Here is a 16148-nt window from a genome sequence, read left to right as displayed (position 1 = left end):
CTGACACAGTAAAGATTACTGTCCAAAGGGGTGTAAAGAAAGATCTTGTTTTTCAACCAAAGGAAAACTAGTGTTGCATGTACAGCAAAATTATAAGCCCTAACAGCCTAGCATTGAAAATTAAGGCAGGCAGGTCAAAGCACACCTAACTCATCAGACACATTTTAAAAATAGCACATAGTGGTTAAGATGTTGGACTACGACCTGAGAGACCAGGGTTCGAATCCCCACACAGCCGTGAAACTCACTGGGTGACCTTGGGCTGGTCACTGCCTCTCAGCCTCATGAAAACCCTATTCATAAGTCAGAATTGACTTGAAGGCAGTACATTTACATTTTTTAAGATCTGCACCAATGTACCCTGAAACTTTAAAGTACTTCCTTTAGATGAAGGGTGGGAAACCTGTGCCCCCCCCCCAGTTCAGGCTTATGGGAGTCCAACAACATCTGGATGGCTGCAGGTTTGTCTGCTTCAAGTAACTGATAGTGTGAGGAATATGCAGAGTTCTTTTAGTGGGGAATTAAATAAGAGCAGTTGGATGATAATCTTAAAAAGGTTAAAAAAAGACAACTATCTGCAGTGTATTTTATTCTCTTAACCTACAGAGCACTGAAATGGTTGGAGTTAATATCTTGGTTCAGCTGCCTAAATTTTCATATGTCTGTGATTTAGTCTTACCTCTCTCATCTCTTCATCCAGTTTGCGCTGCTCCAGTGCCTCCTTCTCTGCTCTTTTGCGGTGTTCTTTCTCCACTTTCTCATATTTCTTCCAGTAAAGAAGCATCTCTTTCGTAAGGCGGCGTGCTCTTGGTAGAGTCTCCTTGCAGTTCTTTTGGGCTTGGATAGCTGCTCGACGCACCTCTCTCATACACTGGTGAGCCAGCTACCAATGGAGAGAGAAAAAAAGATGGAATTTTAAAATAAGAATCAAGTATGCAGAGACAGGGAAGATGATGTCCTGAAACTCTTGCACAGAGCAAACATGGTCCCAAGTCCCTCCTCGTTCTAAGGGGAATAGCTAATTTACAGATGACATTTACACATGCAATTTCTTTGCAACTTACATCAAAGATATGATTAACACACATGAAAAGCACACACATAAAGAAGTAATCAAGTCAGTCTATTCCTATTTTAGAAACAATGCTTTCTGTTCACAGAAAAATTAACCTAAAAGTTGTTTTATGTTCACCGCCCAGAGAGCTATTGCTAGTCGGGCGGTATATAAATTTAATAAATAATAATAATAATAATAATAAAGCAGGATCATATTTATTTATCATTTGAAAAAATCTCTAAGCTGTGTACAGTCTAAAACAAATGATGTATAACTGAAATAACAAACCTAAAACCAGTAAAACAGCAATATAAACACATATAAAGACTATAACAAAAATTCAGAAGATTCAAACAAATAAAACAAAGTCAAATTTTATAGGTCAAGGAAAACCTGGGCAACAAGGTAAGTCTTCATAGGATGGCTGAAGCAACTGACGGTTGCTGCTTCATGTATATCCAATGGGCTGTATCCAAAGCTGTCCATGTATGACCACACCAGACTTCTGCTCATGCAACAGGGCTTCACATTCATCTCTTTTCCCCTGCAGCCCTCTGTGCACCCTGAAAATCTGCTACAGAGGGTTGGGAAACCTATGGGAATTGATTTGGGGGCATGCTGAGGGAGAAGGATAATAGAACTGTAGAGCTGAAAGGGGCCTATAAGGCCACTGAGTCAGCTATTGCACAAGCAGGTCTGTCTCCGCAACATTAGGTTCCACATATAAAAAGTGTAGTTTTCCAAATCTTTCAAGAAAATTATAGTTTCATAGAAATGGGAAATATATATATGACACCATAACTAGTATTATAGGTACTGTTGTGGGGACCCCCGCCCAGCAGATTCTCAGTCCTTAAGCATGAAAATGGACAAGACAAGAGTACCCTTGGTGAGCAGTTCTTCTGTTCAATGAGTGGTATCAACCCTGTTCTGGAAAGAATTGCAATCCACCCACCCCTGCCACAAGGAACAGGTTCATGGTCTGCGGAAGAAACCAATTTACTCACCTGAAGGGTGTTTCTCAAGGAACACTCACCACCAAGTGAGGGATGTGTTCTTCTTGTTGCTTGAGGGAGGAAAAATGCTAATACTCCACAGGAAGCTCCTTGGTACACCTCCTCTGGACAATCAGTTCATTTTTCCTGCCTCGTCTGAGCAGAACTGGTTTTGCCTAGCTCTTTAGTTGTGGCCTGTCTTCCTAAATTAACTGTTACTTTCTTTCTTGGTTCTTGCCTGATCAGATGTTATTTATTTGTCTTCAGGTGTGATTGGAAGTGATTTTACAATTTACAATAATTAACTGAAGAAAAAGATTTAGCTCCTTTGTCTAGCTTTGCAGCCGGTGGAACAAGTAGCCTTTGTGGCATGGAACACATTTTACCAGTTTAGGCTGGTGTAACAAATGAGACTCTACCTGGATAGAGAAAGCCTAAGGTCAGTTATCCATGTTCTGGTAACCTGCAGATTAATGCACTGTACATGGGGCTGCTTTTGAAGACCACTTGAAAACTACTGTTAATGCAAAATACTGCTATAAAGAGAGGTAACTAAGAATGGGCATTATTATCATATTATGTCTGTGCTTCACCAACTTCACTGGCTCCTGATTGGTTTCCAGGACAAATTCAAAGTGCTGGTTTTGACATTTAAAGCCTTTCACAGCTTTGGACCAAGACACCAGAAAGTATGCCTGTCTTCACACATACCTGCCTGTAAGATCATAATCAAGAGGTTTTTCTTTGGGTTCCCTTGCTATCTGAAGTACAACAGGTGGTTAGTGGAGAAAGGGTCTTTTCAGTAAAGGCATGCAATTGTGGTTGTGGAATGCTCTCTTCAAGAAGGCTCATCTAGCACCTATGTTGATATCATTTTGTTGCCAGACAAAACCCATTTCATTTTCCCAAGTAAACTCAAACTGCTTTATCTGTTTCTTTTACCCTTTAGGGATTTTATGTTTTTTTAATACATTTAGTGTACTTTTGATTTAGTATTATAAGCCCCAGCCGCCGGTAATTGATTTGAATGGTGGCATATAAATTCCTATAATACATAGGAAAAAATAACAGATTGAAAAGTTTCACACAAAATAAATTTCAGCCTTGTCATAGTGTGAAATAATGCATGATGGGTCATACCTTTCGACTGTTGCTTAAAAACAGGTTTCGGGCTGAGACTTTTTGTTTGTATGCCTATAAAAGAAACAATGAAGAATATCATTGCTTGGTCATATCTTTGAAAAGTAATTTTACTGTTTCCAAATATATCAACTGGAAAACAATTAAAATATCAAAAGTGTCAGTTATATTTGTGGATGAATATTATGAAAACGATCATGTTATGGTTCTCACTACAGCTAAATAAAACATTTTATTAATGTTACTTGAAAAGCTATGATCCATATAACTACGGAAGAAATATGTCATGTTGCCATTCCTGAAAAAAAATATCCTGAGAAAAAATGACTCTCATTCTACGCTTGTTTCTCTTTCTTTTAATTGCATAGGCAATTATTTGTTCTCTGCATCAACTCATAGTTATCTCTGGTTGAAGAGATTCTATTTTACATGCACTTCATTCTATGAACTTTCAAAGATCCTTCTTTCCTACCTTTCACTCTGCTCCTTCCTAGGTAAGCAAGATTGTTTATTTAAGTCAAAGTCAGAAAAAGGATTGTAAAAGAAAAAACTCTACCCCTAAAAGCAGTCAGCTGTAAACCAATACTGCCAACACTGTAACTGGCCAATAATAAAACATTAGCCTGGACTTCTACCTCACCTAATTCTGCATTCCTGTATTTGCTGCCTGCTTGACAGCCAAACATATTTATTTCATTCGTTTCTATTGACAAAGCTCACCTTCGGCAGCTCCTTTTTAGCAATGCTCAGCCATACTTTCCGCCGGCGAGCATTCAGTTGTTCAATTGATAAATGCTTTTTCTTGGACCCTGGGGGAGGGGTATCATGAGAGAACTTGGCAAAAACTTTGGTATGGTGGTGAAGACGCCGTGGAGACTCCTCAGATGAGAGTTCTTCGTCCCGTCTCTTTTTTTTCTTCACCTTTTTCAACTTGGCTGCATGAGAACAGAAGGCCATACAATGAGTTTCCTCCCATAACCATTTGAGGCTTTTAGTATTAATTCATGATCTTTGACCCTAGTCCATCCAACAACAAGTAGCAAAGGGACTGCTTTGAAACTTGGTTCTCAGTCCTAAAATGACCCGTGTATAATATTTGCTAATTTCTCACTGATTTGCTGGTCTGTAGCAAAATCATGAAGGCTTGATTACTGAGACATTTAACTTTTATACAGAAACATCTTAATGCACATTGTGAGCACACAGCACTTCTACTTTCTCAAATGAAATTCTATACATAGACATTAAAGAAGATGATAAACATAGAAGAGGAAATCAAACTGAGCTGTCAATTTCATCGAGCAAAGAGGCATCAAGCTGTCACAGATAAGTCAACAGACCTAGGTAATTAACTAAAATGTAGATTAAAATCTGTGAAATAAGTATCGTACAATACACTGGGAGAGGAAGTGAAAGTAAAAGGCAAGATGGCGGAGGCCTTGGTGGCTGTGGCATCCACTGTATCCTGGCACCACTTCTTCTGCCACAGTTGCAAGGGGGAGGCTAGCCACAAACTGCCGACACTACCTAGTGTTCATGTACCGTTACTTTGGCCTCAAGGAGCTGCCACCAGAGGGCTTGAAGCCAGTGGCCAACGCTGCTGCGGCCATCACCCCCAGCATGGCAGAGGAGAGGGCGAGGAGGGGTGCCCGGAGGAGCCCAGCACAACACCTGAAGTGAGGAGTCACTTGCCGCCGTGCATGAAGTTGCTAACCCACCTGCCTGCCTGCTGATGCTGTGTCATGGAGCCCAGCGCAGATGAGAGAAGTGCTGAGGGACAGAGTAAACACACTGAGGAATGCCGCAGCAGCACTATAGCTTCCAAGGAGTGTTTTTACGAGCTCTGGATGCTCTGTTTCGTCAAGGACCCAACTGAAGTGCTGTCTAGTCCAACATCTTGCCTTCCTACACTGTCTGCCATGTTGTTTCTTAGGAAAGCCCACAAGCAATAGCCTTTTCCCACTGTTGGTTCTCTCCAGCCACCGGTGTCTGGAATCAGTCTGCCTCTGAACATGGAGGCTCCATATAACAACAACAGCCATCAGCAGAGGGTTTAACATCAATGCTAGAGTGACAAAACTGTTTTCTTACGCTTTTGTACTGGAATGTTGTTATTAGTTTAATACGTTTTAATTGACTGATAGCTTGTTCTATGGACTTTAAATATGATGTTTAGGTAATCAATTGTTATGGATTGGTATGTCTTGAAATGGTTTGAAACGATTATGTTCTTGAAATGATTGCTACTGAGGTAGCGATTTACATTTCTGTACTATTGTAAGCTACTTTGAGCATATTTATATGGCAAAGTGGCATATAAATTCAAGTAATAAATAAAATAATAAATAAGAAAAACCAAGAGTTTTGAAATAAATGCAAATTGGTAGAAGAAAAGAAGTGCAAAATAGTTTCTCAGAATGCATTTCAAATTTTTCAAAACCAACGTTCAAAAAAAGTTGCTCTACTCAAAGCCTACTTTGCAATGCTGCTTTACAACCTACCATTCCTGTAAAATACCATTCTACTCAAATGCTTGATCAAGAAAAGAAAGGATTTGCTGTCAGATATGAATTCACAAAATTCCAGGTGAGGGTTGCTCCCACAGCCAGTCATCCCCACTACTATGCATCAATATAGATTTCCCCTTCCCTTAATTTCCCTTAGCAAATATAAAATAACTTCTATGTGGCTTTATCGTCTTCCACAACTACTGAAAAGCTTGGGCTGTGGCTGAAAATATTATTTATTACATATATATTGCACCTTTCCTCCAAGGATCTCAGAGAAACACACATGGTTCTCTCCCCTTGATTTCATCTTCACAACACCCCTTTGAAGTAGGTTTGGCTGAGAGAAAGTACCTGGGTGAACTTCATAGCTGAATGGGCCCCCTAAGTTCTTGTTTGACCCTTAGCCCCTCCAATGTTTAAATCTGCAAGCCTCAAATACAACTGACAAGTATAGCAAGTTGGGGAAATTCTGTTTACTTCACTTATTTCAACTTAACCAGTGTTGGGGTGTGTGGTAATTAATAAGACCATGTTATCTGCTTATAAAAAAATCTTCAACTTCTTGTCTGTCTATATTAAACTGTGAAAGATTCACAAGCTGTGGTTCCATGTAAGTTAGAGCCCTTACAGACAAATAAAATACATGAAGATGAGTTCTCCTACATAAGGTAGTTTGGTCACTTGCACTGCTGCAAGTACACTAGACTTTTTTTAATTGTACAGAATATTTTACCAAGCATCAGGTGCAGGTGTGTACCAGTGTGTGTTGGAAAATGGACATTTAAATTTACCTTGTATGACAGTTAATAAGGGCTTGTTCAGCAAGAATAAGTATAATATTGCCCAAATATCTAGGCCTCAAAGTTTCACTAAAATTCATGGGTGTTACGTCAATAGCTTGAAAGAAAAACCATTTTTCCATTTTGCAGAAGATTTCCTGTCTAGTGGCCTGGAGGCAATTTATACATTTATACATATTGACAACCAAGCAAAAAGGAAATTTGAAATCTGTAACAATTATAGAAGAATAGTATAATTAATATAGCAAAAATACTCTACTTGACCTTACATCTCATTTTCTATGTAAGAGGACAGAGCAATGTGTCTTTCAACAATTAGGCTGAATTACAACTTAGCTCACTGAAAGGACAATGCTGCTTATTCTTCAAAGTTGTTTTGTTACTGCTGATTAGAAACATAGGAGGAAAGGAAAGAAACCCAGCCTTTGAAAATCTCAAGAAAGAAAATCAATATAATGTAAATAATACCTTTCCATTTTTTTTCCTCTTTGAACTTCTTTTTCTTGGGTCCTATAAGATGGCGCTGTTGCTCATAATAAGGATCATATGTGGAGAGCAAACCTGCACTGTAATACTGGTACTGCTGTAACTGAAGCAAAGTGAGTAATTGTAAATATTTTACCTAAGAGATATTCAAGGAACAGAGCTAGGTTAGACAATTCAGATGTCTTTCAGGGGTTGTCAACTATTTTTGCCCATGGCACATTTGGAATATTGAGAATTATGTGGGTACCAGCCCCTCTGGTTGTCTCCCCACGCCACAATCATCTGCCATACAGACAGACAAAAAGAAAGCACACAAATAACACTTTGCTTTTCCATGAGATCAAGGTAAAAGTTAGATCCAGTAGAATTCAAACAGATCCTCTAGAATTTGCATGATTTTAACATGGGGTCCTATAAAAACCACTATGAAGTTAAAAGCTTACATTTGTAGACCAGCAGAGTAAAAATCTTAGATCCAGTGCTTGCCAGTACTACAAGAATATTGATCCAAGGCATAGTTCCTCATGGATCTTCATGATCTTTATACAGGACAACAAAGCCACCAACAAATCACAGAACACAGACACGGTAACAGAGACAACCTATGAGTCAAAGGGATGCCTTGTAAAAATTGTGAGGATGCATAAAGATCCACACCCTGACTCCATGTTTTTATGCAAAGCCAACACTGGAAAATACCTCATCTGTGGTGTTTATAGTTCACTCAACTGAGACAGATTTTACCCGTGCTTTGATGGTGGTTGTGGGGTGTGTGTATAAAATTACACAATTTCAGGAGGATCAGTTTTACTGTATCTGACTTTTGTGTGCGGGTGTTCATGACTTCTCCCTCCCCACTCACTGTCCATTCTCTCCTGATTCTTGCAGAATCTCACTCTCTCTCCCTTGCCTGCTCTGTTCCCTCACCCACTCATGTCTTTCAGATTATCTCCTTTTTCTTGTACCCCCTCCCTTTTCCTTCCTATCCTCTCGGCTGCTCCACTTTCTGTTCAGGGGCTGAGATACCAATCAGAGTTGAAAAGCACAGAGCTCAAAAAGTTAGTGGAAAAGGGTGTAACTCTTCCAAATGACTCCATTAGCTCTATGTTCTTTTATTTATCATTAAATTTACATCCTGATCTTCCTCCCAAAAGGAGCCCAGGACAGCAAATACTTTTCAAAGGGAAAAATAGGTCATCGCCATTGTCACCCCATGAGAAAGGAGGCAGTGAACTGAGGGGCGAGGGCTTAGATGTTTCACAGGCACCTGGGAAAGTCTTCAAATTTATGGACAGATTGGTGACCCCAGTTTCAGACAATATAGACCAGTGTACATTAAGAATTCATATGGCCTATATAAGGTTCCCAAAATGAACCTAGTGGGTTAACTTTGATCCCCAGAGAACGGCTAAAGGGACATGCAACAAGCTATCCAGTAGGGTCATTTGGGAAGGGTGCATAGGGACCACCAAACCCCATGCTCAACGAAAGAGCAAATAAAAGCTCTGTGCTGTTTGGTGAGCTGGCTGTACAATCAGAGACAAGAGGAACGCAAAACCATACAGAAACTCCACAGAATGAAAAAAGCAAAACAATTAAATCTCCATGCTTTTTTGTTCTCCTGTGTACAACACTCAAGCTGGCATAAGGAAAAGAACAAAGAGAAAGTGGTACCCATGCCTCTTTTCAAGCAGGAGAGAGCAGAATAATAATGTTGCCATTGCTCTAAAAACAGAGGAATAACAGTGAGAAAAGGCTGGTTTTTGCACTCAAGGGATAAGTTAACAAATCTGCTCTTCAGAACAGTTTGCAATGGATGAATTATGCTCTAGAATGTTTACCTCTTTATCTTTGCTGTATTTATTTTGATGCAGTTTCTTGTACTTGTGAAGTCGCAGCATGTTGTGAAGTTCTTCCCTAGAAAGAGTAAACTCTTCCCCTTCTTCTCCATCCTCATCAGTTGCTGATTCACTGTCACTGGAGTCATCACTCAAGAGAATGCTCTGCCAAGATTAAGATGATTATAGTTCAATAAGAGTGAACAAGATGAGTAGATTAGTAAGTAAGCATTCTTAAAAACAGGGCTGCTGGATTAAGACTGCTAGGGTTGAAAAAATTAGTGACATGTTTTCCATAGTGTCCAGTATTTTCTAATATATCTTCTCACTGCCTCACATGCTTGTACACCTAAGAAACATAAACCTCTATAATGAGAAGAGTAAGACTATACACTCTCCATGGGTGCAAAGATTTTGAAACTCCTGTCAGGATTCCTCACTCCCACCCTGCCCAATTCATTCAGAGACACTCTTGATTCCACAAGGGTCAGTTCTGTCCCCCATGCTGTTCAACATCTACATGAAACCGTATGCGGTCATCCGGAGCTTTGGAGTGTGTTGCCATCAGTTGCTGATGGCACACAGCTCTGTTTCTCCTTTTCATCTTCTTCAGGTGAGGCTGTCAATGTGCTGAACCAGTGCCTGGCTGCGACAATGCACTGGATGAGGGCTAATAAACTGAGGCTCAATCCAGACAAGACTGAGATGCTGTTAGTGGATGGTTCTTCTGATCAGATGGTGGATGTCCAACCTGTCCTGGATGGGGTTGCACTCCCCCTGAAGGAGCAGGTTCGTAGTTTGGGGGTTCTCCTAGAACCATTGCTGTCACTTGAGGCTCAGGTAGCCTCGGTGGCACAGAGTGCCTTCTACCAACTTTGGTTGGTGGCCCAGCTACGCCCCTATCTGGACAGGGATAGCCTGGCTTCAGTTGTCCATGCTCTGGTAATCTCCAAGTTAGATTACTGCAATGCGCTGTACGTGGGGCTGCCTTTGAAGACGGTTCGGAAACTGCAGCTTGTGCAAAATGCAGCGGCCAGATTGGTAACTGGGACCATGGTTCAAACATATAAAACCAATTCTGGCCTGCTTGCATTGGCTGCCTATATGTTTCCGAGTTCGATTCAAGGTGCTGGTTTTAACCTATAAAGCCTTGCACTATTTTTAATGTGTTTTTATTTATTTTAAGTGGATGTTAAATGTTTTAATCATGCTAATTGTTTAATCTTATTTTAATGTAGAATTTTGAATGTTTTAATCATATGTATTTATGTTTGTTGTAAGCCGCCCTGAATTCCACTTGGAAAAAGGGCGGGGTATAAATAAAGATAATAAATAAATAAATACACAGCTTAGGGCCACAATACCTGATGAAACGCCTCTCCCAACACGAACCCACCCGTACACTATGCTCAACATCAAAGGCCCTCCTTCGAGTGCCTACTCTGAGGGAAGCTGGGAGGATGGCAACAAGGGAAAGGGCCTTTTCAGTGGTGGCCCCCAAATTATGGAATAATCTCCCTGATGAAGTTCGCCTGGCACTAACATTGTTATCTTTTCGGCGCCAGATCAAGACTTTCCTTTTCTCCCAGGCATTCTAACAGCATGTGCTGAGTTCTGACCCCAGGTCTTTTACCTGGTTTATCTCTGCTTCATGGTTTTAAACTTTGTATGGTTTTTAAAATTGTGTATTTGTTTTTAATGTTCAATGTTTTTAATTTTTGTAAACCGCCCAGAGAGCTTTGGCTATGGGGCAGTATATAAATGTAACAAATAAATAAATAAAATTGATGCCTCTCTCATTATTAGAGAAGGGGTGAGAACCTCTAGCCTCTGGGCCAATCATGCACCCCACAAGAGCTCAAAGTTGACCCACTGCCCCAAACCAGGCTCACCTACCCACCAATGATATCAGCTGATGGGCAGGAAGACAGGGTTTAATCCTGTGCCTTGGTTGCACAATCCTGTTCCCAGGAGGGAACAAGATTGCGCAGCCAAGGAAGCAGGATTTAATCTCTGCTCACCAGTTGAGTGGGGATTAAAGTCCTGTGTGAAAGCACCATTCAAAGCAGCTCTTGCATGTGAGGCAAGCTAATCTGAAATGGCTTTAAGACAGTTCCTGTGCCCTCATTTGATGAAACAGGAGTATGGGTCCTGTTTTAAAGCCCTTTCCAAGTCTCCCCCCTTCCCCCATTAAGTTCCTGACACTGAGGACTTGAAGTGAGAGGAGGAACTTGGAAAGCCTTTATGAGTCTCCTTTCCTCCCCCTTCAAGTCCCTGATTTATTATTTATTTATTTTATTTTATTCGATTTCTATACCGCCCACAGCCAAAAGGCTCTCAGGGCGGTGCACAACAGGGAATAAAATACAATAGAATCACAAGAAACAGTAAAAACATACATTTTACACAATTAAACAACCTGGTATACAATAAGAGCTAAAAATAGATTAAAATAATAGATTAAAATAATAAATTAAAATGTTAATTAAAATTAACAATGATGTTGTGAATGCAATAGAGGAAGGGAGAGACTTGGAGAAAACTTCCTTTTCTTTTCCTTTGGGCAGTGCAGGAAGGGAGAAAAGGAAGCCAGCGTGATTCCCAAGAGCGTGCTGCTGTTGTGCTAAGCATCACAGCAGCAGGTGCTTAGGAACTCTACAAGGGATTTTGACAGATGGGTGGGGGCTGCCCGCCTGTCAATCATGTATGTCATAATGATGCCACATTATTGACAGGGGGCAGCTATGTGAGACAGATATTTAAAAGGATCTGGCCCATGGGGCCAAAAGGGTTCTCCACCCTTGCTATAGAGTAACTTACCAGGACAAATAATGCCAGAGTTGCAAGTGAATAGCTCAACAAATAGCAAAAATTGTCAACCTAAGATTAAAAACTCTGAACATTGATTGATCCTCCTCAATTCTATAAAGAAGCTGTAACAGATGTTAGTGTTTTGACAGCAGCTTCAGTGTTTTCTGTAAGCTTTCTGATTTCTGTAACTACATTTCATTTCATTTTCATTTCATTTTTAATTTGTATACCACCTTTCTACATCACTGCACTCAAGGCGGTTTACAACCATAGAAACGACAAAAATATACAGAAGTAATCATACTGTCATCCTATAATGCTACAAAATGTAAAGTAATACAAAATAAGCTTAAACAGCAAATGTTACAAAAATACACAATAATATATATAGGAGTGTAGCACCAATACAGATTACTATTAAATAAACCCCCATCAGTCCCTTCTGCTTCTGACACCCACCCCCAGGGGTCCTGGCTGTCACTCAGGACTCCATACATCCATTCTGGTTCTCACCCAGGACCCAAACACAGCTCATCCCCAGAGTCTCACAACAAAGGAGGGACCTGGGAACTGCTCACATCATCATAACCCCCCCTGCTTACATCACCATAAAAACAACTTAAATCTTGTTTTTATGAATAAACACTAAGGTAGATGGCAATTCATATAAAATATCAAAGTAACATACAAAATATACAATAAAATATACAATAAAACATAAAATACCATACAAACAATACTACATCAGAGTATAATGCAACATCAGAATATAACGCAACAGAAGCATCAATGTGAATACATCTGGATTTTAGAATAATAGTATACTCACCTTTAGCCATTTTCTGCTTTTTTTCAATTTGGAAAAGTTATATAGATTTCCTTTTTCTGTTTTTGGCTCTGTTTAAACAACACAGTAAGAGAAAATATATTATACAAATGATTCAATTTAAACAAGATTTAAAGCATTCAACCCAGCGCTAAGCACAATATATATATCCACTTATAACAAATACTACTAGCCCACATTCATTTGCAAGTGAATAGCCTGAATTGTTTGGCATGGTAATTGGTCCTTAGCACAACAGTCTGGGTTACTCATCCAATGCAAATTGAACAGCACACTTACCAGTCTGCAACACTCCATTGAGTGAATGTGTGTTTAACATTCCAGAACTTCCTGCACCAGAAGACTCCCCAAGTAAGGAGTTTGTAGGTTCTTCTTTAACTTGCATTAAGGCACCCCCAGGCTGAGGAAGCAGAGGATTGTCATCCAATCCATCTTCACTTTCATCACTACAAGAATGTTTTAAAAAATAGTTCATCACAGCAAAAAGGACAAACATGTATTTAAAAACTACCATATTCCATAACAGAAAATCTCATTTTGCTCCATCCCTAATATGTTTCTAATTATTTGTAATTGGATATATTGGTAATTATTTTCTGAATAAGATTAAGCCATTTACAATTTTGTAAATATAGAAAAAGTACAATTTATAATGTTAACTAAATTATACACGGTACATTTCATGCTCTTAGTAGTACAGGAAGTTTATGTTTGATAAAAAATATTTTTTTCAAATTTTCCACAATATTTATTCCCCACTGTTCCCAAAGCAAACCTTTTACTTTCAGTGTCAAAATTTCCAGAAATTTTATATACAGTAGGGCCCTGCTTTACAGCGTTCCGCTTTAAGGCGTTCCGCTGATACGGCAGCTTTCGTTTTCCATTTTAAAGGGTTTTTTCCCCCTTTTGCGACGTTTTGGCGTCATTTTCGCGCGACACGGCCCATTAAAGTCAATGGGGTTCCGCTTTACGGCGTTTTCTGCTTTACGCCGGGGGTCCGGAACGGAACCCGCCATATAAGCAGAGCCCTACTGTACTGTAAATCATTCACATATGAAAAATAGTTATGATTTTAGCAACGTGTAAAAACTAGTATCATTCTGAAATACTACAGCTTAAGGGCCAAACTAGATGTGGGCGTGTTAATCCCCACACCATTCTGCTGATTAAAAACTGCAGCTGCTATTTACCCCTTCAATCTGCATGCTCCTCCACTATATTCCACACTATTTTTTTGAGGCATAGGGGGCTGCTGAGGGAAAACCTCATTCTGTGAACTTAGAATTTTATTCACAAAAATAAAGTTAGAATTCAATCCAGGGTTCAGAGCATCCTACACACTTAAGATGAAAACAATAACGTATTTTTTCTATGTGTTCCCCAATCAAGATAAGGTAAGATTTTGATACCTGGATATACTCCTGTTGAAGACAGCGGAAGTCTGTCGTAAAAAATGATCCAATCGCAGAGCTTTCTCCAGATACCGCAAATAGAGGGGCGTTGCCAGCTCTGTGCAGTTGCCATCCTCTCTTGCACCCAGCTCTGAGGCCATAGAACAAACCTCTCCTCATGCAAAAATGCCGCCTAATGCACAGCTGTTTCAAAAAAGAATGCAACCATTTAGCACTATCACATCTATTTGCATGCTACTTTTAAAAAAACAATGAACTCACAGAACCCTAATTCTTTTTTTGGCAGAAGGAGGAGGATATTGTCCTGCCCAGAGCCCAAAACACAAGACGGAGGCGAGGCTTGATTTAATTCTCTTTTTATTCGATTGATGCTTACGTCCAAAGCAGTGCGCTTCATAAACCTGTCTACTCTAGCTCACTACCTTCCCTAACTAAGCTACCTGGATAGTCTCTGCAGCATGGGGAGAGATGAATCAACACTGGAGCCTGGTGGGCACCTGCTTAAGTAGGGAAGGTCTTCGCCCATAACCGACGGCTCCTCCGAAGTTCCACCCTCTCAAGGACCCTTTTCTTGTACTGCCTCACGCAGGGTGAGGGGGGGTGAGCCTCCGCTGGCCCATCTGAGAGTGGGGCTTCGATAGGCGATGGCTCAACCTCAGGAAGCGGGAAGCTGGTTAGCTGGGAAGCATTTAAAGTGCCAGGCGGGGATTCCTGTGGGGGCATGGTTGGTGCGCACGAGGGGTCGTTTCCCAACGGCTCAGGCGGGGGGGGCTCGCAGGCGGAGCAGGAACTGCCTCGAGGGGGGGACTGGCCTATGAAGTCTGCGGGCTGACTGCGCTCTCCCTTCTTTCAACGCTCCCAGGGACCTCGCCCTCATCTGACTCCTTTCCCTCTCCCTGAGCTAGCTCCTGGAGTGCCTGGGGCACAATAGATATGAACTCTTTTATCACATTTGACACTGATCTGACCCATGCAGACCATGGTTAAGGAATTAGAAGAAAACTGCAAAATTGCATGCTCACTCTCCCACATCCTCCCCTATGAACTGCCCCACTCTTCCTGTTCCAGCCTTAATGGCAACTCCATGCCAAGATGGATCTCAAACCAGTTTCTAAAACCAGCTTCCAGGGTGAAGGCTGGTGAGAGGAAGGAGGAATTTACATGACAGGGGAGAGGATAATCAGGGAGTGTTAGTGTGCACCGCTCAATTATGCTGGAAGACTTCAAAATACAAGGCGTCTATCTGATCAGCGACCAAGATGTAGAAACATTTGATACTGGTTCCTAAAAATGTTATTCTGGTGCCAAGGAATTTGAGATCTTTTTGTATCTAAGAATTTGGAATACTTTTGTAGCCCAGCCTATACATCTACAATCTAAAATTCTCAAAATCAATTAAAATCACAAAATAAATAAATATCAAGCAACTGACTGAATAAATGGAAAACAATATGATGACTATTTAGTACTTAATCCACAAATCTATTCACAAATGCAAACCATACCTAACAAAATCATGGCTCCTTTCTGAAAATTAACTTACTTTTGTAAGATCAATGCCTAAATGCCATGGCCTGGATAGGTAAATACAAAAATGAAGTCTCTACAAAAACAGACATCACATTACAAGTTGAGAACATGTTTACTTCAGCTTCTGTCACACTACAGTTCTTCAGTGCGCTCCCTTGTCAACTGAGGACAGGATGCTCTTTTCCTAGTTTAAATACTGTACCAAAAGGCATTATAATGATATATTTCCTTCTGAAATGAATTTTCAAAGTCTGTTCCTACAACTGTCCAACTAGGTAATAGAACACAATCAAACACCATTTGATAAAAAATGCCCAAATCATTTGACTGATGTCATAATCCTTTCTCATTAGGGATTATAATTCAGGATAGAACAAATATTTTGTTTATATTTGAACTTGTATCTAGCCCATGGCAAAAAGCTGAGAAAGATCTCAGCTTGAAACTGAGTAAGATCACTGGTTTTCAAATATTGTCCTCGGGAATTCTTAGGCTCTTTGAAAACGCATTAGGGGTTCCTCAGTGAGAAGAACAGTAACAAAAGGAAGTTTGCTCAACACTACTGATCTGCCTCTGCAGCATACAGCCGCAGGGGAATGTTAGGTATATTCTAGGGTGTAAGCTCAATTCATATGAGGAATCTGTGAGGCCAAAGTGACTTGGCCAGTGCTCTGTGTGAACTAATCATGCTCTCTAGAACAATACCAGAGAATTCCCCACAG

At 40.3% G+C, this 16148-nt stretch overlaps 1 protein-coding gene across 3 annotated transcripts in view; it reads right to left on the bottom strand.

Annotated features, from left to right (window-relative positions):
* The window catches only part of INO80 (INO80 complex ATPase subunit), a 166431-nt gene that overhangs the window by 135540 nt on the left and 14743 nt on the right, over positions 1-16148 (bottom strand). For all 3 annotated transcript variants that reach the window (XM_061611396.1, XM_061611394.1, XM_061611395.1), the window contains exons 2-9: positions 13894-14079; positions 12764-12930; positions 12467-12534; positions 8830-8991; positions 6971-7091; positions 3913-4127; positions 3193-3246; positions 680-883 (exon numbers count right to left, since the gene is read on the bottom strand). In XM_061611396.1, the coding sequence (XP_061467380.1) occupies positions 680-883; positions 3193-3246; positions 3913-4127; positions 6971-7091; positions 8830-8991; positions 12467-12534; positions 12764-12930; positions 13894-14036 (1134 nt within the window). In that variant the 5' untranslated portion in view covers positions 14037-14079. The remainder of the gene's footprint in view (positions 1-679; positions 884-3192; positions 3247-3912; positions 4128-6970; positions 7092-8829; positions 8992-12466; positions 12535-12763; positions 12931-13893; positions 14080-16148) is intronic.

This window comes from Rhineura floridana, chromosome 2 (genome assembly GCF_030035675.1).
Source record: "Rhineura floridana isolate rRhiFlo1 chromosome 2, rRhiFlo1.hap2, whole genome shotgun sequence".
Lineage (NCBI taxonomy): Eukaryota > Metazoa > Chordata > Lepidosauria > Squamata > Rhineuridae > Rhineura > Rhineura floridana.
This window is presented reverse-complemented; position numbering and strand designations above follow the sequence as displayed.